A 25,124-nucleotide genomic window follows, 5' to 3' on the forward strand; every position below is an offset into this window, starting at 1 on the left:
AAAACCAGCCTGATACTGGCCCAGGAACAGGCATATAGATCAATAGATTATAATAGAGACCTCCGAAATCGATCCAAGCCATTACACTCAATTAATATTTGGCAAAGGAGGCCAGAGCAAATAATGGAGTCAAGACAATCTCTTCAATAAATGGTGCTGGGAAAATTGGATTGGTACATGCAATAAAATGAAATTAGAGCACCAATTTATACCATACACAAGAAAAAAGTCAAAATAGATAAAAGACTTAAACGTAAGACACAAAAACCATAAAAATCCTACAAGAAAACATAGACAGTAAAATCTCAGACATCTCATGTAACAAAATCTCCCATACATCTCTTAGGGCAGTGGTCGGCAAACTGCGGCTCGAGAGCCACATGCAGCTCTTTGGCCCCTTGAGTGTGGCTCTTCCATAAAATACCACATGCGGGCGCACATGTACAGTGCGACTGAAACTTCGCAGCCCATGTGCAGAAGTCGGTATTTTGTGGAAGAGCCCCACTCAAGGGGCCAAAGAGCCGCATGTGGCTCGTGAGCCGCAGTTGGCCGACCACTATCCTAGGGCAAGATAAACTAAGGAAAAAAATAAACAAATGGGATTACATAAAAAAAAAAGCTACTGCACAGTAAAAGAAACCATCCTCAAAATGCAAAGGGAACCCACTATATGGGAAAACATATTCACCAAGGATATATTTGATATAGGGTTAATTTCCAAAATATATAAAGAACTCATACAACTCAACACCAGGAAAACAGACAATCCAATTAAAAGATGAGTGACCTCAATAGACAATTCTCCAAAGAGGACATACAGATGCCAATAAACATATGAAAAATGCGCAACATCACTAGTCACCAGAGAGATGCAAATTAAAACAACAATGAGGTATCACCTCACACCTGCAAGAATGACTACCATCAATAAATCAACATGTGCTGGCAAGGATGTGGAGAAAAAGGAACCCTAGTATATTGCTGGTGGAAATGCAGCCACTGTGGAAAACAGTATGGAGTTTCCTCAAAAAATTAAAAATGGAATTGTCAAAAAAAAAAAAATGGAATTGTCATATGACCCAGTGATTCCACTTTTGGGAATATATCCTAAGAATCCTGAAACACCAAACATAACGAATATATATGCAACCCCTATGTTTATAGCAGTGTTATTTACAATAGCTAAGATCTGGAACCAGCCCAAGTGCCCATGAATAGAAGAGTGGATAAAAAAACACTGTGGTACATTTTCACAATGCACTTGTTAAAAAGAAGAATTTCTCACCCTTTGGGACAGCATGGATTGGACCTGGAGAATATTATGCTATGTGAAATAAGCCAATCAGATAAAGACAAATATCATATGATCTCACTCACATATGGAATCTAATGAACATAATAAACTGACAAACAAAACAGGTCCAGAGGCATAGATACATATCTCAGTGGGAGGATGGAGGAGATGGGAAGAGATTAACCAAAGTAGTTATATACGCATATGCAGAGAAAATGGATACAGACAATAGTATGGTGAAGGCCCAGGGTAGGGCAGGAATGAGAGGAAGGAAGTTAAGGAAGGTGGGGGAGGAATTGGGGAACATCTGTATTACTCTCAACAATAAAAAAATAAATAAAAAGCAAGCTCCAAAGGTTATATACCACATGGTTTAATTTATAAAACATTTTTAAATGACAAAATTTTAGAAATGGAGTACAGATTAGTGGTTGCCAGGTTAACTGGGCAAAGGCACAGAAGAGAGAGGGATACAACTACAGAAGGGTACCAAATGGTACCAGGTGGGATTCTTGTGGTATTGGATCTGTTCAGTATCTTGGTTGGTGGTGTTCGATACAGGAACCTACACAGGTCATAAAATTGTATAGAACTGAATATATACACATAGACATCAGAAATCTGAATAAAATTGGTAAATTGTATCATTGCCAATACCCAGGTTGTGATATACTATAGTTGGGTAAAACGTTATCACTAAAGGAAAATGCACAAAGCATACATGCACTCTACTCTGTCTGTACACTTCCAGATGCACCTAACAAAACTAAGTTTCAAATACAGAAGAGGTTAGAACCTGTTTTATTTTAAGGTCTTTTCTGTAAAAAATTATAACTGCTCCTATTAGTATAAGAAACTAGAATTGTAGAACCAGTTCCTGATTTATGTATATCCTATATAATAAAAGCATAGTATGCAAATTGTCCCCTCAACCAGGAGTTCCTCCAGGAGTTCAACCAGGGGGTGTGGCCAGCCAGGGGAAAGGGAGGGAGGCCCAGGCCAGTGGCGGCAGGTGGCTGAGGGAAGGGAGCGAAGCCCCGACAGTGGCAGGTGGCCAGGGGAAGGGAGGGAGTACCTAGCAGGCAGCCAGCAGCCAGCAGCTGCTAGGGACCCTACCAGTGCACAAATTTTGTGCACTGGGGCTCTAGTAAACATATAAAACCCTTAAGGACAGAAAAACAAGAATTGAAAGGAGAAAAATATTTTTAAAAGACTAAAATAAAGCTATTTCCAAACTGAAGTAAAGCAATATAATTTTTTTTAATCCTATAAAGTTCTATTAAAATATCTCCAACAATATACTATCACAACAGTTTGTATTTTGAACAGCTCACTCACTAATCAAGTCAAGAAAATAAGGCAGCCCTAGCTCGTTTGGTTTGGTGGATAGAGTGTCACCCTGAGGAGAGAAGGGTCCCAGGTTCGATTCTAGTTAAGGGCACATGCCTGGGTTGTGCAATGTGCCCCCAATGGGGGGCATCCAGGAGGCAGCCAACCAATGATTCTCTCTCATCATTGATGTTTCTATCTCTCCCTCTCCCTTCCTCTCTGAAATTAATTAAATATCTACTTATATAAAAACCCTGGGTGTAACATCACGGCCAGAACCGTGACCAACCAGAAGGAAGTCAGTCCTGCAGGAGTGTCTTGGAAACGGCTGCGCCCACCCCCAGCTGTTTCCTGGAGGGTGAGGTTTCAGGCAGGAACCCGCCCTCAGGGTGAGGTTTCAGGCAGGAACTGGCCCTCAGGGTGAGTTTTCAGGCAGGAACCCGCCCTCGGAGCAGAGCATGGAAGTGAAATGATTTGTAATGAATCTATTATTGAAGCTACCTTTGGAAATACTATATCTATAGATCAATGGTTTTCAACCACGGCTGCACATTAGACTCACCTGAGAATCTTTTTAAAATCCTGATTCCGGGCCTCATCCTCCAGACATTCTGTTTCTTTGTTACTAATGTTGTGGCCCCACCCCATACAAAGAAACAATTTCTGGAGGATGAGGCCCAGAAATCAGGATTTTAAAAGATTACCAGGTGATTCTAATGTGCAGCCAAGGTTGAGGACCACTGTTATAGATAATATTAAAAATATATCTAAACATGCAATTCTTTGTCCAAAAAATGAGCATGTTCAAAAAGTAAATGAAGAAATTTTGGATATACTTGATGGAGATTTTCACACATATTTAAGTGATGATTCCATTGATTCCACAGATGATGCTGAAAAGGAAAATTTTCCCATCGAATTTCTTAATAGTATTACTCCTTCGGGAATGCCATGTCATAAATTAAAATTGAAAGTGGGTGCAATCATCTTGCTATTGAGAAATCTCAATAGTAAATGGGGTCTTTGTAATGGTACCAGATTTATTATCAAAAGATTACGACCTAACATTATCAAAGCTGAAGTATTAACAGGATCTGCAGAGGGAGAAGTTGTTCTGATTCCAAGAGTTAATTTATCCCCATCTGACACTGGCCTCCCATTTAAATTGCTTCAATGACGGTTTCCCGTGATGCCAGCATTTATGATGACTATTAATCACATGGACAAACTCTACAGAGTAGGCATATTCCTACCTGAACCCATTTTCGCACGTGGTCAGTTATACTTTGCTTTCTCTTGAGTTTGAAGAGCATGTGACGTTACAGTTAAAGTTTTAAATACTTCATCACAAGGGAAATTAGTCCAGCACTCTGAAAGTGTTTTCACTCTTAATGTGGTGTACAGGGAGATATTAGAATAAGTTTAATCACTTTATCAGTCATTGTTTGCATCACTGTTGTTTTTATATCATGTTTCTGTTGTTTTCATATCATGTTTTTGTTGTTTTCATATCATGCATCTGTTGTTGTTATATCCTTTTGTTACTATTTATTAATAAATTTATATATTATTTTCATATATATTTTACTAATTTCCTTTCATATCTCACACTTCTATTATAGAGAAAGGGCGAACAGCAATATTAAAATATCTCTGCTAATTAATTCCCTTTTTTAAAAAAAATATATTTTATTGATTTTTTTACAGAGAGGAAGGGAGAGGGATAGAGAGTTAGAAACATTGATGAGAGAGAAACATCGATCAGCTGACTCCTGCATACTCCCCACTGGGGATGTGCCCGCAGCCAAGGTACATGCCCTTGACCAGAATCGAACCTGGGACCCTTGAGTCCGCAGGCCGATGCTCTATCCACTGAGCCAAACCGGTTAGGGCAAATAATTCCCTTTTAATGTGCACAAATTTCATGCACCGGGCTACTAGTACATATATATATATGAATAAATATATATATCCTATCTAATAATAGACAAACATGGTAATTGACCGTACCTTCGCTACGCCTCCCATTGGCTAATCAGCATGATATGCAATTAACCACCAACAAAGATGGAGGCTAATTTGCATACTGCAGGCAGGGCGGGACAGCAAGAGCTGGTGCGAGCCGCCATCCAGGCCCCATGTGCGACCCCAGAAGCCGCCTGCCTGCCGTCCGGGACCCGAATTCGGCACCTGGGCCACAGACCAGCGCCCGTGTGCAGCCGCAGAAGCCGCCTGCCTGCCGCATCCCACCATGATCCACTGAGTTATGAGGCCAGAGAGCAAGGAGAACTTCCACCCCTGAGTCAATGTGGGGAGCGGAGGACACAGCCTCCCCTCCTAAAGTCACCAAAGGACAGGACCTAACCTAAGCCACATCCTCTGAGACAGCCCGGCAGGCACCACTGACCCTCCCTGCAGGCTGGTTCCCCCTCCCCCTTCCCCTGTCCCTGCACAGCTCCCATAGCCCCCCTCCCCCCCACCCCCCCCCACCCTTGCTGGATGAGTCAGGCACAACAGGTTTGCAGCCATAGGGGTGATTTAGCAGCTAATAAAAAATGAAAAATGCGAGAACGAACAAATGAAGCAGCTACTGCAGTGGGGAAAAGACGTTCATCAAATTCTTTGTCTCTGAGAAACTGAGGCAGCCAGCACAGGCCCCTGCATGGGACAAGGCTTCTGCTTCTAAAGAAATGTCCTGGGGTTAGAGGTGAGGGGGTGCTGCCTTTCCCATCTCGGAGCTCTCGGAGGAGTCTGTGCTCCCCCTCCTGGTATTCTTAACACCTAGAGACCCCTCCCCAATCCAGGGCAGGAATGTTCCACGCTGACTGCCTCCAGAAAGCAGAGAACAAAGAGGCACTTCTTGACTTCAAGCCTCTAAACCAGTGGTTCTCAACCTTGGCTGAACATTAGAATCACCTGGGAATCTTTTTAAAATCCTGATTTCTGGGCCTCATCCTCCGGAAATTCTGTTTCTTTGTTATGGGGTGAGACCACAACATTAGTAACAAAGAAACAGCATTTCCGGAGGATGAGGCCCAGAAATCAGGATTTTAAAGATTTCCAGGTGATTCTAATGTGCAGCCAAGGTTGAGAACCACTGCTCTAAACAGACTTGACCACTGCAGGCAAAGACCTGCAGCTGAGAGGGGACAGGTTCTGGGTGTCGAGGTCCAGAGCATGGAAGGCCTCCTGGGGTAGCAGTGGATCTGGAAGCCTGTATGCTGGGTCAGAGACACCCCTGCTTCCCACCCTCCCCTGCCCTGCACATAGACGTGCCTGGATTGGGTGAGGAGGAGAAGGAGAACTAGAGGGAAGGAACGCTGAGTGTTTGTTGGCGGCCATGTAAAAAGGACTGTGACCCTCCCCTCCCGCTGAGTCACTCCCTAAGGCAGCAGGAGACGGAGGGTCTGAGAGCAGCCACACAGCTTTGTGGCCGTGATCCAGGCACCAAGATGGTGTCCATGCAACAGGGCTGAGGAGGTGTCAGAGGACCTCACCCCAGAAAGCCCAATAGCTCTTTGTGTGAGAGAGAGAAGGTGGCAGGGAGGGAGGGAGAGAGCACATTGGACTCCAGAGGCCTCCAGGCCCAGATGAGGAGAATATACCAGGGATCAGCATGGACATGAGCTCTGAGGTGAGGGTCAGGGGCAGCGGGTGGGGCAGCCCAGACAGAAGCCTGAGGCCAGATGTCCTGACCTGCTCGGTTCTCTGGCGCCTCTGCCTGAGACACACACTGTCTGACATGGAAGCACAGCTCCAGAGAAGGGGGGTGGGGAACCCAAGTTAAATGATATTTTGTTTTTGTTTTTTCACTTGGCAGAATGGGGGCTGAAGGTGAAGTTAGGTTTGGTTACTAAACAATAAAGAAAGCAACATTTCTTGCACACCCGACTGTGTGGTCTGAGATTGCTGCTCAGACCGAGAAAAAGTTGTAAAATGAAGTACTAATCTCTAGGGTTTAGGTCAGACCGAGGAGTAGTGCCACTCAGCCAGAAGCTGGCTCATGGCTGGCCAGTGCAGAGGTGGTGGCAGGAGCCTCTCCCACCTCCGTGGCAGCACTAAGAATGTCCAAGTAACAGTTTAGGCCCAATCCCTTGGGGGCCTAAGCCTTTAGTCGGACGTCCCCCGAGGACTCCCTGGCTGCCAGAAGGATGTCTGACTGCAAGCTTAGGCCTGATCCCCCGGGGAGTGGGCCTAAGTCAACAGGTGGACATCCCCCAAGGGGTCCTGGACTGCAAATGGGCACAGGCCGGGCTGAGGGACTGCCCCCCGAGTGGACAAATTTTTTGTGCACCAGGCCTCGTTTGTGTGTGTGTGTGTGTGTGTGTGTGTGTATTTTTCTTTTCAGAAAAGAAAAAAAGGCAGAGTCCTCTCAAAAATAATCCCCCCATCCAGACCTCTGGTTTCTTGAAACCATTCTGGGTCTAGGCCTAAAAATGGAAATAGAAGATGTTGGAAACTGGTGCCTGGTATCTCAATCACTTTCACTTAGTAATTAAAACCATTCAGGGCTGACATCAGAGAATCAGTACACTCTGATCATAACTGCTTGGCTAGCTGTGCTTACCTGAATAGCTGCAAATGCCAGGGCTGCCCAGATAACATGCATCATGATTTCTTGTAGCTTCTTCACAACTAGAGCCTCACACCCCTGAAACACAAAGTCATCCCTATTAGATGTCTCTTTTAAAACTGAAAGCTACACAGTCACATACTACCATCCACTGGCAGAAATGGAAATCACAAAAACCAAAAGACAGAAAAAGAAGACCCATGCATTTAAAAATAATTTACAGTAAAATAAAATAGCCCAAAAGAGAAGCAAAAGTCATGAAGATGTAAACTACAGCATACAGAATATAGTCAACCAGTGGCCCAGTGCATGAAATTTGTGCACAGGTGGGGAGGGGGTTCCCTCAGCCCTGCCTGCACCCTCTCCAATCAGGGAACCCTTGGGGGATGTCCAACCGCAATCTGGGACTGCTGGCTCCTAACCGCTCACTTGCCTGCCTGCCTGCCTGCCTGATTGCCCCTAACCCCTCTGCCTGCTTGCCTGATCACCCCTAACCCCTCTACCTGCCTGCCTGCCTGATCACTCCTAACTGCTCTCCCCTGCTGGCCTAATCTCACCCCCAACTGCCCTCCCCTGCCAGCCTGATTGCCCTACCTGCCTCTGCCTGCCTCATTGCCCCTAACTGCCCTCCCCTGCCGGACTGATCTCGCCCCCAACTACCCTCCCCTGCCAGCCTGATCTCGCCCCAACTGCTGTCCCCTGCCAGCCTGATTGCCCCTAACCCCTGCCGGCCTGATCTTGCCCCCAACTTCCCTCCCTTGATGGCCTGATTGCCCCTAACTGCCTCTGCCTCGGCCGCCACCACCATGGCTTTGTCCAGAAGGAAGTCGGGCATCCAGAAGATGGCCGGTTGACCCAGTCTAATTAGCATATTACCCTTTTATTAGTATAGATAGATTATATAGGATAGGATTCCTTAAATGGTGAGGCGGTGGGGAGGGGAGCCTTTTTCAGCAGGAGGAGATGTTCTTTGCAAACAAAAAGACATAACCCCTATATCTGGACTGATAGCCAGCCATATGCACTACACTGCTAAACCAGTCATTAAAAAATTGAACCGCTTTCTTATACCTTACACCAAACAGCTGTTGCCCTTAAAACCCCTCCTCGGCCCCCACCTTAGGTTCTGCCTTCATAGTTCACCCAGATTAGGTTCTGATTGGTCGGTTTCTATGCCAATCAAGGTCAAAAGCTCGCCTCCTAGTCAGCCACTGGCTCATGGCACTTCACCCAGATTTGGTTATGATTGGTCAGTTTCTATGCCAGTCAGCATCTCCAGGCCTATCTCTGGGCCTGATCAAAGAGGCAGGGCTGATCAGTAGCCCCCAGGGAGGGCCTGAGAGAAACAGAGGCGTGGCTGCTGGCAAAGCCTGGAGAGAAAAAGAGGAAACAGCTGATCAACAGCTGCCATGGAGGCTGTGGATCAGACCCTGCCTCTCTCTCTGCAGGCCTCTTTCCAGGCTTGTCCACAGCCCCCTTGGCAGTCAGTGCTGGGTCACCACGGCAACCCAGCACCAACTTCCAGTGTTCCGTGGAGCCTTGGTCATTGTGGACATTACGGACCCTGGCTCTTTATATACATAGATAATATTGTGATAACTATATATGGTGTCAGGTGGTTATTAGGCTTATTGGGGAGATCACTTTGTAAGCTATATAAATGTCCACCATACTATACATCTGAAACTATATAATATTGTATGTAAACTATAATTGAAAAAAATTTTTAAATTTAAAAAGCTATAACTACAATCTGTACATAATATAATTTAAATCCTTAAAAAAAATAATTGAAAGCAGGGACTCAAAAGAATATTTGCATATCTATCTTCACAGCAACATTATTCACAATAGCCAAAAGGGGAAAGAACCCAAGTGTCCATCCATGAACGAGTGGATAAGCAAAATGTGGTCTATCTACAATGGAATATTATTCAGCCTTAAAAAGGGATGAAATTCTGACTCATGCTACAACATGGATGAATCTTGAAGACATAGTGAGTAAAAAAATAAGCCAGGCACAATATGACAAGTTTTGTATGATTGCTTATATGAGGTACCTAAAGTAATCAAAATCATAGACAAAGTAGAATGGTGGTTGTCAGGGACTCAGGGAAGAGAAAATGGAATGTTATTTAATGGGCGCAGAGTTTCAGTGTGCAAAAGAGAAAGAGTTCTGCAGATGGGTGGTGGTGAATATATTCAATACTACTGAGTTGTACACTTTAAAATGGTTAAGATGGCTTTTTAAAAAAAGACAAGCAAAACAAGGTAGAAAAGAAGTTCCAGGTAGAGATACAGAGAAAAACAGGTTACCAGGCTAGATTCAAGTTTTAGCCAAGGAACTGACTTACCTCAGCATAGAGGTTAGAGGGATGGGCCAGACTGCCATTACAGCTGCTGGCAGTCTCCCTGCAACAGCTAAGAGGGACACTCTGATTTTTGGTTTCTTTGAACCAGTCTGTATTTTCCCAGTCTGAGTAGTTGTGAATTCCACAACAGTGCAGCTATTGGAAAAGAGAATAGAGATATTACTCCTCACAAAATACATATACCTTTGTTGAACTTTAGAGTTCTGTGCACTGAAGAACCTTAAGTTACTCTAGAACAGTGATATCCCAATAAATCTTTTTGCATTGATAGAAATGTTCTATGACTGCATGTCCAACATGGCAGCCACTAGCCACATAAGGTTATTGAGCACTTAGAATGCGGCTGGTGTGACTAAGGAACTGAGTTTTTTATTTTAATTTAAGTAGCTACATATGGCTAGTGCCTCTAGAATGTCAATATGAAGAGCACAATGCTGACAAGAGGTAGTTTATAGCTAAGAAAAATCTCCCTATCTTACATGTGAAATACCTGGTTCTGAGTTAAATACTATTTCCAATGACAGAGTGTTTAAAATATTTTATCTAAAATGTCTGTGATTTGCTTTAAGATAATCTAGCAAAAGATATGTGGGGGTAATAGATGAAACAAGATTAATAAACAAAACACTGACAATCTGGAGATAGGTTTATGAGCATAAAGATCTACTATACTATTCTATTTCAATGTATGTTTCAAATTGCCCATACTTTTTTTTTTTTTTTTTACTGTTTTTTCAGTTACCTTTTCTGGTCTTGCTGTTAAAAGATAGATAAGAAGATCTCCCACCTCTTCTTAAGTTCATCTGGACTCCCACCTTCCCTGTGGCACATACCTCTCTTCCATCACCACCTCTCTGGCTAATTAGATTTTGGGGGGAAAAGTCAGATACATTTTATCTGACTTTGACTAGGTAATGGTGGAAAACAACTTTTCAAGGGTGAAGATAAAAACACTGAACACATCATAAAGTTAACCATGACTGTGAAAGTACATGACTAATTTACATAGTAATAGCATAGTAAGTATCATATTGACCCAACAGTGATTGGCCCTCAAAAACAAATTCACCTCAAGAGAGCTCACCTGTCTCTGTACATAATCAATAGCCCGGCTAGCAGCATCAGGGTTGGTTCCATTATAGGTCTTATATACTTTCTGAATGCTGTGGTCAACCTCATTTTCCACCTGAATAAAAACAAACAATTCGGCCCCTCTAAAATACTAGGAAAAATAATATTAGTCAAGGCTCTAACTAAGATGCATAAATAGCATATTTGCAAAATTGCCAGATATCTCTGTAAATTTCTTATAAGAAAAAGTTTTCTCCCTTCCTGGTTCTATACATATTCAGGTAAAGATTCAGACATTTTATATCACATAGATTAAGCTTCAAAGAAAAGATTGTGTGCAAAGTGTCAGGCTAACAATCCACTCAAAAGGGAGAAAGCAGTTGAGCCTTGAGATAGATGTCTTAAATAATAAATAGACTGCCTCCTCCTCCTTCATTTTTTTTTAATCCTCACCTGAAGGTATTTTTTTCCATTTAGAGAGTGGAAGTGAGGAAGAGCAGGAGGGAGGGATTGTGGGAAGGAGGGGGAGAGAAAGAGAGACAGAGACATCAATGTGAGAGACACATCAACTGGTTGCCTCCCACATACACCCCAAATCAAACCTGCAACTCCAGTCATGTGCCCTTTACCAGGAATTGAACCTGCGACCTTCCAGTTTGTGGGCTGACACTCTAACCACTGACCTCACTGGCCAGGGCGACTGCCTTTTTTAAAAATATATTTTTATTTATTTCAGAGAGGAAGGGAGAGGGCGAGATAGAAACATCAATGATGAGAGAGAATCATTGATTGGCTGCCTCCTGCTCCCCTCCCCTGCTACTGCGGATTGAGCCCACAACCCAGTCATGTGCCTTTGACTGGAATTGAACCTGGAACCCTTCAGTCTGCAGGCCAACACTTTATCCACTGAGCCAAACCAGCTAGAGCTGCCTTCTTTTTAAATAAGTTTTCAGTGTAGTCTCAGAAGACCTAGGCATTTTCCTTTCCTTAAGGAGGTAAAAATAAAATAATTTAAAAAACACCACATGCCTGGCCAGAGTGGCTCAGTGGTTGAGCATTGAGTTCATTAGTTTGATCCCTGAATTGTAGGCTTGACCCATAGTAGGGGGTGTGCAAGAGGTAGCCGATCAATGATTCTCTTATCATTGATGTTTCTATCTCTCTCTGAAATCAATTAAAAATAAAAATAAAAAACACATGAAAAAAAAACCACCACAAGACACTTTTGGGACAAATTATTAAACTTGGCCAAATATGCAAAAGTAATCAGCAGGTAAATAAATCAGTCTTTAGAAATGACATTTTCCTACTAATTACTAAAGTGTCACTTAACAAATTTTGTACCTGATTCCCCTTACCCTTTTAAGATTATTAAACTTATTTGATAATTTTATCAGTGATGTCAGGATACTATAAAATTGATAACCAGATCATAGGTAGGAGCATAATCCACTGCATTCTTTTTTTGTCATGGTTGCTCAATACCTTATGTATCAATGATTTGAATATTAAATTGGAATATCATGCCTTTGATTTAAAACCATACCTTACAATGAGTCTATACCATGGCTCTAAAGTTATGCCCAAATTAATCAATTTAAAGAAGTCTGTTTAGCCTTAAATGGTACTATAAGTGGAAAGCAAAAGCAGGCAAAGTAGAAAGGAAAGAGGAAAGAAAAGAAAATGACAAGGAAAGAGGTACAAGAAGGGAGTGGCTGCAATAGCTGCCTTGGTGTTCGAGTTGGCAGGACACCTTGTTCCTTAGGATGAGGTAGAAGGTAGGATCACAACTCATAACCATCTTTTTTGCTAAGGCATTTTTAAAAGAGGCAATTGAAAACAAAACAGAAATCAGGAAAATTTGCATTTCCCCTCTTATATAGAGAATCTATGGACTGAGGAAATTTGAACAAACTTCTTGGTTGACCAATTATTCATCTGTAGCTCATTCTGAAATAATTTAAAGAAAACTGAAAATGTATAAACTAGAACAGTAGTAGAATCAACACTTTGCTATATAAAACAAGACTAGAAATCTTGACATATTAACTTTAGATGTTTAAAGCAGTGGCTAAACCAGCCGTGGGCAAACTACGGCCCGCGGGCCGGATCCGGCCCATTTGAAATGAATAAAACTAAAAAAAAAAAAAAAAAAAAAAAAAAAGACCGTACCCTTTTATGTAATGATGTTTACTTTGAATTTATATTAGTTCACACAAACACTCCATCCATGCTTTTGTTCCGGCCCTCCGGTCCAGTTTAAGAACCCATTATGGCCCTCGAGTCAAAAAGTTTGCCCACCCCTGGGCTAAACTGAAGTATGGCAAAAGAAAATGTTTACTTTGATAAAGTGAATTTGGTCTATTTCACCTGAAATACTTAAACCACCTTTTAAAGCATATAAATTATAGTAGACAACATACCTTTGCTCTGTAAACATATCCCAAAACCACTACAACAACTTCTGTGACAAAAACGAAGAGTAGGATGATGACAAACTGCAAGGAAACATAGTCAAAAATTAAATACAAATAAAAATAGCACTAAATACTCTCCTGATAAACAATTATCTAAGATAACAGTTACAAGTTTAAGACAAGTGCTAATTCTATTCCAACAATAGGAGCCAGTCTATGCAGTGTCATGCTTAATTCAAAGCAAGTAACACAAATGAAATATTCCCACATAATACGATGACACATATAGTCAATGAAGCACTAACTTACCGTGGCCAATCCACAGCGACTTTCCCGGATTGTGGCACAGCAGCCAATTAGCCCAATAATGAAAAGCAAAGCTCCTACAGCTATAATCACTACAGCAGGGATGAGAGTGTACACATCTTCAAAGAAGTGGTCATAGTCATCATAAGTGATGAAGACATAGGCTCCCACATAGCATAAAATGCCAGCTGCCCCCTGTGAAAAACAAGGTCAGAATGCTGGTAAGTCTCTAAGGGCTGCTGGTAAAATGTTCCAGTAGGTTATAATTCAGTGAGATTTCCCATCACTTTTAAATCTATCTGTACACTTTTTTCAGAGGCTGAAAAGTCTCCTATTATTCATTAGCAAGAACATTTCTTTACTTAAGTTGAAAAGTTTTCCAAACTCCAGCTACTTTCCATTCATTGCTGCTTCACTTAGGGACAAGAAACCACAAATCCAGTAATGATGACAAGAATGAATCTCACAAACACCCCAAATGTTTATTTGTAGCTCAATTACAATACCATACAAATCAAAGAGGTGGTAAGGGAGATACCTTTGCTTAACACAGGTGCCCTCAATAAAAAAGGAAATTAGATACAAGTGGCAGGGCCAGGATGTGACTCCAGCAATCTGACTCCAGAATCTGAATTTATAACCTACTAGAGGCCCAGCGCACAAAATTCATGCACTCGGGGGTGGAGGGTGGGGGGGTGTCCCTCAGCCCGGCCTGTGCCATTTCGCAGTCTGGGAGCCGTCAGGGGGATGTCCGACTGATGGCTTAGGCCTGTCAGTTGGACATCCTTAGTGCTGCCGCGGAGGCAGGAGAGGCTGCCACTACCACCGCTGTGCTTGCCAGTCATGAGCCCAGCTTCTGGCTGAGCAGCGCTCTCCCTGTGGGAGCTCACTGACCACCAGGGGACAGCTCATTCATTGAGCATCTGCCCCCTAGTGGTCAGTGTGCATCAAAGCAACTGGTCGTTCTGTCATTCAGTCAATTTGCATATTAGCTTTTTATTATATAGGACTAGAGGCCCAGTGCACGAAATTCATGCTCGGGGGGGGGGGGGCTGTCCCTCAGCCCGGCCTGCACCCTCTCCAATCTGGGACACCTTGGGGGACATCCCTCTCACAATCCGGGACTGCTGGCTCCCAACTGCTAGCCTGCCTGCCAGCCTGATCACCCGCTAACTGCTCCCCTGCCGGCCTGATCAACACCTAACTACTTCCCTGCCAGCCCAATTGCCCCCAACTGCCTGCCTCTGCCAGCCTGGTCACTGCTAACTGCCCTCCCCTGCCGGCCTGGTCATCCTTAACTGCCCTCCCCAGCAGGCCTGGTCACCCAAAATGCCCTCCCCTGCTGGTCGGATCGACCCTAACTGCCATTCCCTGCTGGCCTGATCTCACACCTAACTGCTCTCCCCTGCCTGATCATCGGGGTCCAGGGTGCAGATAATGGGATTCCTGGCTGGCAGTCCACTGACAGCAAGCTATCCAATGGCCAATTCTGCAAGGAATGGGGCTCCCTCCTCCCTCCTATCAGAGTCCAGTTTGAAAGCCGGCCACGCCCCCCATCGCGTGAGACCCAGAATTCCACCATGCCGCAGCTGCCCAGGGCCCACAGCCCCCTCTCACCGTGGTGCCACGGCGTCCCAGGGCCCACAGCCCCCCAGCAGTCAGTGCTGGGTCACTGCGGCACCCGTAGCAGTGGCTATCAGTGCTGGGTCGCCGTGATGCCCACAGCAGCGGCAGTCAGTGCTGGGTCACCATGGTGCCCACAGGAGCTGGCAGAAGGGAGGGACCGAGATGTCTGCAATTCAGCCCACTCACCAGTCCCTGCCCACCCGAGCCTGCTGCGCACGCAGCCTGGCATTCAGTCATCTGTTCGGTTATTTTGGACATTACAGACCCTGGCTCTTTATATATATAGACTAGAGGCCCAGTGCACAAAAATTTGTGCACTCAGGGAGGGAGGCCCGTCAGCCCGGCCTGTGCCCTCTCACAGTCTGGGACCCCTTGGGGGATGTCCACCTGCTGGCTTAGGCCCACTCCCCAGAGCATTGGGCCTAAGCTGGCAATCAGACATCCCTCTGGCAGCCCGGGAGCCCTCGGGGAATGTCCACTTGCCAGCAGGGAGCAAGCCTAAGCTGAAGTCAGACATCCTTAGTGCTGCTGAGGAGGCAGGAAAGGCTCCCACCACCACCGCTGTACTGGCAGCCATCAGCCTGGCTTGTGGCTGAGCAGAGCTCGCCCTGTGGGAGCACACTGACCACCAGGGGGCAGCTCTTGCATTGAGCGTCTGCACCCTGGTGGTCAGTGTGTGTCACAGTGACCAGTCATTCCCAGTCGTTCTGCTGTTAGGGTCAATTTGCATATTACCCTTTTATTATATAGGATAGAGGCCTGGTGCATGGGTGGGGGCTGGCTGGTTTGCCCTGAAGGGTGCCCCGGATCAGGGTGAGGGTACCGCTGGGGTGCCTGGCCAGCCTGTGTGAGGGGCTGAGGGCCATTTTCAAGCTGTCCACACCCCCTTTTGGGTGGGGGTCCCTGCTGGAGTGCCTGACCAGCCTGGGTGAGGGGCTAAGGGCTGTTTTCAGACTGGCCACACCCCTTCAGGGCAGAGGGTCTTGCTGGGGTGCTTGGCCAGTCTGGGTGAGGGGTTGATGGCTGTTTGCAGACTGGCCAAGCCCCCCAGTGGGGACCCTCACCCCGTGAGGGTGTGGCCATCCTGGGTGAGGGCCTGATGGCTGTTTGCAGGCTGGCCAAGGCCCCCAGCCACCCAAACTCCCAGTAGAGGCTGGCTAGAAGCAGGTATCTGGGATTTATTTATCTTCTATCATTGAAACTTTGTTGCCTTGAGTGGAGGCCACAGCCGGTCAGGGCTGGCAGGAAGCTTGGTTTCCTCCATCGCTGGGGTAACCAGGCCTTCTGCTTGCTCCACCTACATGGCTGCCGATCGCCATCTTGGTTGGGTGAATTTGCATATAGTCGCTCTGATTGGCTGGTGGGCATGGCTTGGGTGTAGCGAAGGTATGATCAATTTGCATGTTACTCTTTTATTAGATTAGATATCTGTCTCTTTGGGAAAAGAAAAAATAATAATACCTAGTAACCATGATACCCATTACCAAAAACTTGCTGTCCTAGTCAAGGTTGTGAAATGGTAAAGCCAGAGGACTCAGTTATAGCAAACTTTGCAAACCCTTAGGGTCTATTTAGTCTTTAGAAGAGTTCTTCTCAAGCTAATGTGAATAGGAATCATCTGAGGATCTTATTAAACAACTAGAGGCCCGGCGCATGAAATTCGTGCACAAATATGGTCCCTAGGCCTGGCCTGCGATCAGGGCCATCTTCCCCGGTGGCTGGCAGTTGGCCCCGCCCTCCACTGCTACCCACCCACAGTTCCCTGTTCGCTATCAGGAGATCAGAGCCTGCTGGCCAGCGAAGGGACTGAGAGGTTGGCCAGCAGGCCCCAATCGAGTGATCGTGGCCTGCAGGCTGAGGGCAGCTCCTGCTTTGAGCAACTGGCCCCTGGTGGTCAGTGCACATCATAGTGACTGGTCATTCGCCATCCGGTCAATTTGCATATTACCTTTTAATTATATAGGATAGACTGATTTAGTAGGTCTGGGGTTGAAGCCTGATATTCTGCATTTCCAGCAAGTTCCCAGGGATGCTGATGTTGCTAATTCTTGGACTACACTTTGACTAACAAGGTTATAGAGCACCTGTAGGGAAAATGTTGCAGTAAGTCAGGGAACAGATATGCCTTATTTCAGCTGCTGCTCTAGCCACCATTCTCCAGCTGCAGTTTTATATACAGCCTCCTCTTGCAATTGTTGATTTTGCTATTTTTAAAAATATATTTTTTTATTGATTTCAGAGAGGAAGGAAGAGGGAAAGAAAGATAGAAACATCCAGGATGAGAGAGAATCATGGATCAGCTGCATCGTCCAAGTCCCCCACTGGGGATCGAGCCCACAGCCCAGGCATGTGCCCGTGACCGGAATCAAACCAGGGACCTTTCAGTTTGCAGGCCGATGCTCTATCCACTGAGCCAATCCGGCTAGGGTGATTTTGCTATTATTATGTACCAACTCAATGCTGACAGTCCAATACCACTTGCTTATATGTGAATAACCAAATACAGTGTGAGGCTAAGTATTAAAACATTTGGCTTAAAGAGTTATAATTTGTAGAGCACTTTGAGATTTTCACAGGAAAAAAATTACTTCACCATCCTTTAAAATTTAACGCCCAAATCATTAATTTTCAAACTATAAAATAGTCTCCACAATGACACTGCAAAATAATTCCTATCAACCTGAAAACTCAGTTTAGTTCTTAGGTCTAGTCCAGTGATGGCGAACCTATGACACGCGTGTCAGAGGTGACACACGAACTCATTTTTTTGGTTGATTTTTCTTTGTTAAATGGCATTTAAATATATAAAATAAATATCAAAAATATAAGTCTTTGTTTTACTATGGTTGCAAGTATCAAAAAATTTCTACATGTGACATGGCACCAGAATTAAGTTAGGGTTTTTCAAAATGCTGACACACCAAGCTCAAAAGGTTCGCCATCACTGGTCTAATCTATGGCACTCAATAAACTTGGGCATCGTCAGTAAATTTTCTTACACTAGGTCATTAGAATCATTATCAGATCTGGTAGAAAAAGGCTACATTTATGTAAAGTTGAGAAAGTAACATGTTTTTTAAATAACATGGACTTTTTTTTTAAGACAACTATAATAATGGAGGCAATTTTTAAAAATATATTATTTTTAGAGTTTCCAGTCAAGATGAAGGAATAGGTGCAGGCCATGACCACATCAAAATTACAACTAAATTATAGAACAACCAACCTGGAGAACCATTTGAAGACTAGCTAAACAAAAATCCTATAACTAACAACAGACATAAGTCATATTAAGACTAGTAGAAGGGGCAGAGAGACAAAATGGGCCAACCCCACACACATGTGAGGCAGTTGAGAAACCAGAGGGATATCTCAGCTGCAAAGGTGTCCCTGAGGAACCACAAGTGCCAAGAAGAGAAGCCCCCACAACATCTGGCCATAAAAATCAGTGGGGCTTGGCTGGCGTGGCTCAGTGGTTGAGTGTCGACCTATGAACCAAGAGGTCGCAGTTTGATTCCCAGTCAAGACATGCAGGCTTGATCCCCAGTGGGGGTCGTACAGGAGGCAGGTGATCAGTGATTCTCATCGATGTTTCTATCTCTCTCTCCCTCTCCCTTACTCTCTGAAGTCAATAAAAATATATTTTTAAAAAATCAGTGGGGATTTTGTCCCTCTGGGTGAAGACTGTAAACTCAGCTATCCTCTTAAAGAGCCTGCACACAAACTCTTGCTCGCACTCACCTTGGACTTTGGTACAGGGACAATGACTCAGGGGATGCCAGATACTTGTAGGGAGAAACTGAGTTGTGTGGTTCAGGGCAAGTGCTGGAGGGATAGCAGCTATTGTCCCTATGTTGAGCCCTCCTCCCTCATGGCCAATAGGCACCATCTTTCCTGTGTTCAGCACTCTCTCCAAGTCAGCCAAATCTGAATCTCCTTTAGCCAGGTGAACACCACTCAATTCATCCTGACAACTCCCCGAAACCCTGTCCCACCAAAAAGTTCCATAGGCAAGTGGCAGTTAGCCTTGGTGTACCATCAGATGCTTGCTGACTAGTGTCAAGCTCAGCACTGACATCAAATCTAAATCTGCATGAACATGGTGACCACCACTCACTCCACCCTGCTGACTCCCTGAGATTCCACCACATCCAACTTGTGATGCCCAAGGCTCTTTCAGAGGCTGCCTGATGAGTAGAGGATCAAATTAGTAATTTGGAAGACAAGGTAGCGGACAACACCAAATCAGAAAAGGAAAACGTAATAATAAATGAGGGTAGCTTAAAGGACCTCTGGGATGACATCAAGCATAACAATATTCACATCATAGGGCTACCAGAAGCAGAAAAGAGAAAAACAAGAGATTTAGAACATTTTGAAAAAATTATGAATGAAAACTTCCATATGCTAGTGAAAGAAAGAAATTTCCAAGTGCAGGAGGTGCAGAGACGCTAAATAAGATGATCTAAACAGGCCCATACAAAGACACATCATAATTAAAATGATGAAAAAAAATTAAAGACAAAAAGAGAATCTTAAAAGCAGCAAGAGGGTAAGAATGGCAACTGAGAACCAAGATGGCGACATAGGTTAACGCCGGAGTTTGCTGCCTTGAACAACTACTTCAAAAGTGAAACTAACAGACAGAACGGACATCACCCAGAACCACAGGAACGCTGGCTGAGTGGAAGTCCTACAACTAGGAGGAAAGAGAAACACATACGGACACTCAGAGAAGGCGCAGTGCTGAAGTCAAATTCTGAGGTGCAGAGTGCACAGAGCAGGCTGGCGGCGAAGGGCGCGGTTGCCGTTTTCAATCGGGAGGGAGTCGCAGACTCTGAGCTCCAGATACAGGCGAGTCTTTAGGGACCCAGACTCAAACGGGAGAAGCAGGACTGTCTGGCTTCGGTCAGAGCGAGTGCAGCTTTCTCTCCAAGCTTTGCAGCGGATGCTGGGACACAGGGAGGCAGAGCCCCTGGGGACAGGACTGAGAGCCACCATAACTGCTCTTCCGGCCCACCCTGTTGACCCTGTGCGACCGGCCCCGCCCAAGCCCTGCACAGAGGCATTTGCCGGATAGCCTCAGGCAAACGTCAGATTAGCACCTCCCTAGAGGACAGAAGTTCTCTCACTGCAGACACAGCTGATTCTCATAGCCACTTGGCCTGGAGGTCAAACCCTCCCTGGTATTAGCTACAACAATCAAGGTTGAACTATAAGACTGCGCACAAAGACCACTAGGGGGTGCACCAAGGAAGCATAACAAAATGCGGAGACAAAGAAACAGGACAAAATTGTCAATGGAAGATATAGAGTTTAGAACCACACTTTTAAGGTCTCTCAAGAACTGTTTAGAAGCCGCCGATAAACTTAATGAGATCTACAAGAAAACTAATGAGACCCTCGATGTTATATTGGGGAACCAACTAGAAATTAAGCATACACGGACTGAAATAACGAATATTATACAGACTCCCGACAGCAGACCAGAGGAGCGCAAGAATCAAGTCAATGATTTGAAATGCGAGGAAGCAAAAAACACCCAACCGGAAAAGCAAAATGAAAAAAGAATCCAAAAATGAGAGGATAGCGTAAGGAGCCTCTGGGACAGCTTCAAGCGTACCAACATCAGAATTATAGGGGTGCCAGAAGATGAGACAGAGGAAGATATTGAAAACCTATTTGAAGAAATAATGACAGAAAACTTCCCCCACCTGGTGAAAGAAATGGACTTACAGGTCCAAGAAGCGCAGAGAACCCCAAACAAAAGGAATCCAAAGAGGACCACACCAAGACACATCATAATTAAAATGCCAAGAGCAAAAGATAAAGAGAGAATCTTAAAAACAGCAAGAGAAAGAAACTCAGTTACCTACAAGGGAATACCCATACGACTGTCAGCTGATTTCTCAACAGAAACTTTACAGGCCAGGAGGGAGTGGCAAGAAATATTCAAAGTGATGAATACCAAGAACCTACAACCAAGATTACTTTATCCAGCAAAGCTATCATTCAGAATTGAAGGTCAGATAAAGAGCTTCACAGATAAGGAAAAGCTAAAGGAGTTCATCACCACCAAACCAGGATTAGATGAAATGCTGAAAGGTATCCTTTAAGAAGAGGAAGAGGAAGAAAAAGGTAAAGATACAAATTATGAACAACAAACATGCATCTATCAACAAGTGAATCTAAGAATCAAGTGAATAAATAATCTGATGAACAGAATGAACTGGTGATTATAATAGAATCAGGGACATAGAAAGGGAATGGACTGACTATTCTTGGGTGGGAAAGGGGTGTGGGAGATGCGGGAAGAGACTGGACAAAAATCATGCACCTATGGATGAGGACAGTGGGTGGGGAGGGCAGAGGGTGGGGCGGGAACTGGGAGGAGGGGAGTTATGGGGGGGAAAAAAGAGGAACAAATGTAATAATCTGAACAATAAAGATTTAATAAAAAAAAAACAAGCAGCAAGAGAAAGACAGTTACCTACAAGGGAACTCCTATAGACTGTCAGTTCATTTCACAACAGAAACTGCCAGGCCAAAAGTGAGTGGCACAAAATATTCAAAATGATGAAAAGGAAGGACCTATAACAAAGACTAATGATAACCAGTAAGGTTATCATTAAAATGGAAGGTGAGATAAAGAGCTTCCCAGACAAGAAAAAGTTAAAGGAGTGGATCACCAACAAACCAGTATTACAATAAATATTAAAGAAACTTTTTTTTAAGGGGGGAGGTAAAGGAACAAATATAAAAAATAAAATTGCAATAGATACGTACCTATCCTTAATCACTTTCAATGTAAATGAATTAAATCCTGCAAACAAAAACATAGGGTACCTGAATGGATAAGAAAACAAGACCCATATATATGCTGTCTACAAGAGATCCACTTCAGAAACACACAAACTAAAAGTAGAGGGATAAAAGGATATTTCATACAACAAACTTTAAAACAATGGTTATAATAAGAGAAAAAGAAGAACGCTGCATAAAGATAATGTTGGATCAATCCAACAAGAGGATACAAACCTTGGAAGACATATGCCCCCTAGATAAATAAAGCAAATATTTGTGGACATAAATGGAGAGATAGACACTAATACAGAGTAGAGAACTTTAACACCCTACTGACAGCACTGGATAATCTTCAAAACAGAACATAAATAAGAAAATAGCAGATTTAAATGATACATTAAATTGGATAGATTTAAGTGATATTTTCAGAGCATTCACACCAAAACAGTAGAACATACATTCCTTTCAAATACACATGGAACATTTTTCAAAATCGACCACATGTTAGGACACAAAACAGGTATCAATAGATTTAAGTACACAAATCATAGCAAGCATCTTCTCTAACAAAAAATGTCTAAAACTAGAAATCAATTACAAGGCAAAAACAAACACATACATAAGGGTAAATAACATGTTAGTAAGCAATCAATGGGTTAACAATGATATAAAATATACCTTGAGACAAATGAAAATAAATACACAATAACACAAAATCTATAGGACACAGTGAAAGCTATCCTAAGAGAGAAATTCATATCAATATATTCCTACCTCAAAAAAAACCAAGAAACATCTCCAAAAAACAAAAAATCTAACCATAAGCCTAAAGGAACTAAAAAGGACAAACAAGGCTAGACTCATCAAAAAACAGAGAGAGGACCTAAATACATAAAATTAAAAAATGAAAGAAGTGAAATAACAACTGGCATCACAGAAATACAAAGGATTGTTAGAAAACACGATATGCCAACAAATTGGACAACTTGGGTAAAATGGGCAAATTCCTAGAAACATATCATCTTCCAAAACTCAATCAGGAAGAATCAGAAAGCCTGAATAGACAGATAACAACTGATGAAATTGAAGCAATAATAATTTTTTAAAAATCTCCCAGCAAACAAAAGTCATGGATAGGATGGCTTCACAGGCAAGTTTTAGCAAACATTTAAAGAACTAACACCAATCCTCTTCAAACTATTCCAGAAAATTAAAGAATAAATAAGACTTCCAATCCATTTTGATGAGGTAAGCATGATCATCATAATTCTAAAACCAGATAAAGACAATACAAAGAAAGAAAATTACAGGCCAATACCCCTGATGAACATATATGCTAAAATCCTCAACAAAATATTAGCAAATAGGATGCAGCAATACATTAAGAAGATCATACACAATGATCTTTTTATTTATTCCAGGGATACACGGCTGGTACAACATTTGCAAATCAATAAATGTGTTACGTCATATAAACAAAATGAAGGATTAAAATCACATGATTATTTTAATAGATGCAAACTAGATTTTTGACCCACAATGCAGAGAATTTGGAGCACTAGCAGAGGCTGGGTGAGCTCCAGAGTGGGAGACAAGTCAATTTGGGATCAGATTGGATCCAGCTTCATTCAACATTACTACCAGTTATTTGATAACAACAGAACCCAACTAGGCGCAATTTACATCGATGCATCATTCCTTACATGGGAAGGACAACAATTCCAGGGGAAAGCTGCCACTGTGGAGAAGCTGTCTAGCCTTCAGTTCCAGAAAATCCAAGCATCACAGTGCAGGACCAACAGCCCACACCAGATAGCTACTCCGCAGCATGGTTGTGGGCCAGCTTGAGGCCGATGAAAACCCCATCATAGAGTTCCATCAAATGTTCTTATTGAAGAACATCAACGATGTTTGAGTTTGCACCAATGACAGGTTCAGGCTGGCCCTGCACAACTTCGGTTTTCCTCCTCCCACTCATGCTGTTTCCTCCTCCCTCCTCTTCCAGATACTATTCACACTCCTCCAGATGCTCCAAATAGCATACACAAATACGCAGGACTGAGGTGCTAGTGGGCACAGTGCACTGCTGCTACCTAGGTATTGTGCATGATGTTTGGACGCTAGACTAGTTACATCTGACAGGAGAAGTTTGTGTTGTGCCAATGCATGCCTTGGAAACACTTAAGTATGCAAAAGGTTGTCTTTTTTTTAAAAAAAATCTAATGACAAGTTGCTCTAGTAACAAGGAGAAATCAGCTACTTCACTGTCCAGATATTGACTTATGCAAATTAAAAAGACAATGAGGTACCACCTCACACCTGCCACATTGGCTACCATCAATAAATCAACAAACAAGAGCTGGCATAGATGTGAAGAAAAGACAACCTTAGTACACTGCTGGTGGGAATGCAGATTGCTGCAGCCACTATGGGAAAGAGTATGAAGTTTCCTCAAAAAATTTAAAATGGAACTGCCTTTTGACCCAATGATTCCCCTTGCAGGAATATATCTTAAGAATCCCGAAACACCAATCAGAAAGAATATAGCAGGAGGGGCAAGATGGCTGCAGCCTAATAATATTTTACAGCTAAAATTACTGCACACTCAGCTTGAAAAAATAAGAGAAGCATAGCTGATTGGATATATTTTGCCTAAGGAGCACTGAAGAAACAACATAGAGACTGTTAAGAGATGGAGAGTTGTAGAAAGGTGGAGCCCCCATGGAGCTAGTGCTCAGCTGAGAGGCCCGAGTGATAATTGGCTGCAAAGCTCCCTCACCTTGGAAGTACGGACTTCCATCCCCATACAGGGATCCCAAACCCAGAGCAGCAGAGACAGGAAGGAGAGCCTGTATAGCATCAGGCAAAGAGATCCAGGGGAACTCTGTCTGCCTGGGAGGCAGGGTCTTCACCTTCTCAGTCAAAGAGGACAGCTATTGCTGGCAGCCCTAAAGGAAGTCATTCACCCTAGGCTCTGACTATGGGTAAAGGCTGTGCTGCAGTGTTTGGCTCCAAAAAAAAGGGGGTGGGGGGCTGAGGATTGTACCCAGCAGTGACTTTGAGTGACCCTCTGTTTTCCTGAAAGGCTTTCTATAGAGCCCCAGAGAGTGAATAAACTGTGTGGGGTGAGAAAGGGGGAGAAGATTCTCCCACTTGGAGGTGGATTCTCCCACATCCAGTGAGGTCTCTCCTCCCACTTATGGAGCCACAAGAACTGCTCCAACATGTGGTGTTGATGGCAGGGCATATCGTGGATTTTTGACCCACACTGCAGAGACCTGGGAGCACAAGTAGAGTGGGAAATCTCAGCCCCAGATTTACTGAGACCAGAT

At 43.7% G+C, this 25,124-nt stretch overlaps 1 protein-coding gene and 1 pseudogene across 3 annotated transcripts in view; one reads left to right on the top strand and one right to left on the bottom strand.

Annotated features, from left to right (window-relative positions):
- The window catches only part of TSPAN3 (tetraspanin 3), an 83,713-nt gene that overhangs the window by 24,119 nt on the left and 34,470 nt on the right, over positions 1–25,124 (bottom strand). For both annotated transcript variants that reach the window (XM_081084368.1, XM_081084367.1), the window contains exons 2-6: positions 13,366–13,557; positions 13,063–13,137; positions 10,653–10,754; positions 9,551–9,703; positions 7,191–7,274 (exon numbers count right to left, since the gene is read on the bottom strand). In XM_081084368.1, the coding sequence (XP_080940494.1) occupies positions 7,191–7,274; positions 9,551–9,703; positions 10,653–10,754; positions 13,063–13,137; positions 13,366–13,557 (606 nt within the window). The remainder of the gene's footprint in view (positions 1–7,190; positions 7,275–9,550; positions 9,704–10,652; positions 10,755–13,062; positions 13,138–13,365; positions 13,558–25,124) is intronic.
- LOC308528179 (nuclear transport factor 2-like) lies at positions 23,332–23,854 on the top strand (annotated as a pseudogene). The gene has a single exon. The product of its transcript is annotated as a nuclear transport factor 2-like (transcript).

The sequence above is a fragment of the Myotis nattereri genome (assembly GCF_964212035.1).
Source record: "Myotis nattereri genome assembly, chromosome: 1".
Taxonomy (NCBI): domain Eukaryota; kingdom Metazoa; phylum Chordata; class Mammalia; order Chiroptera; family Vespertilionidae; genus Myotis; species Myotis nattereri.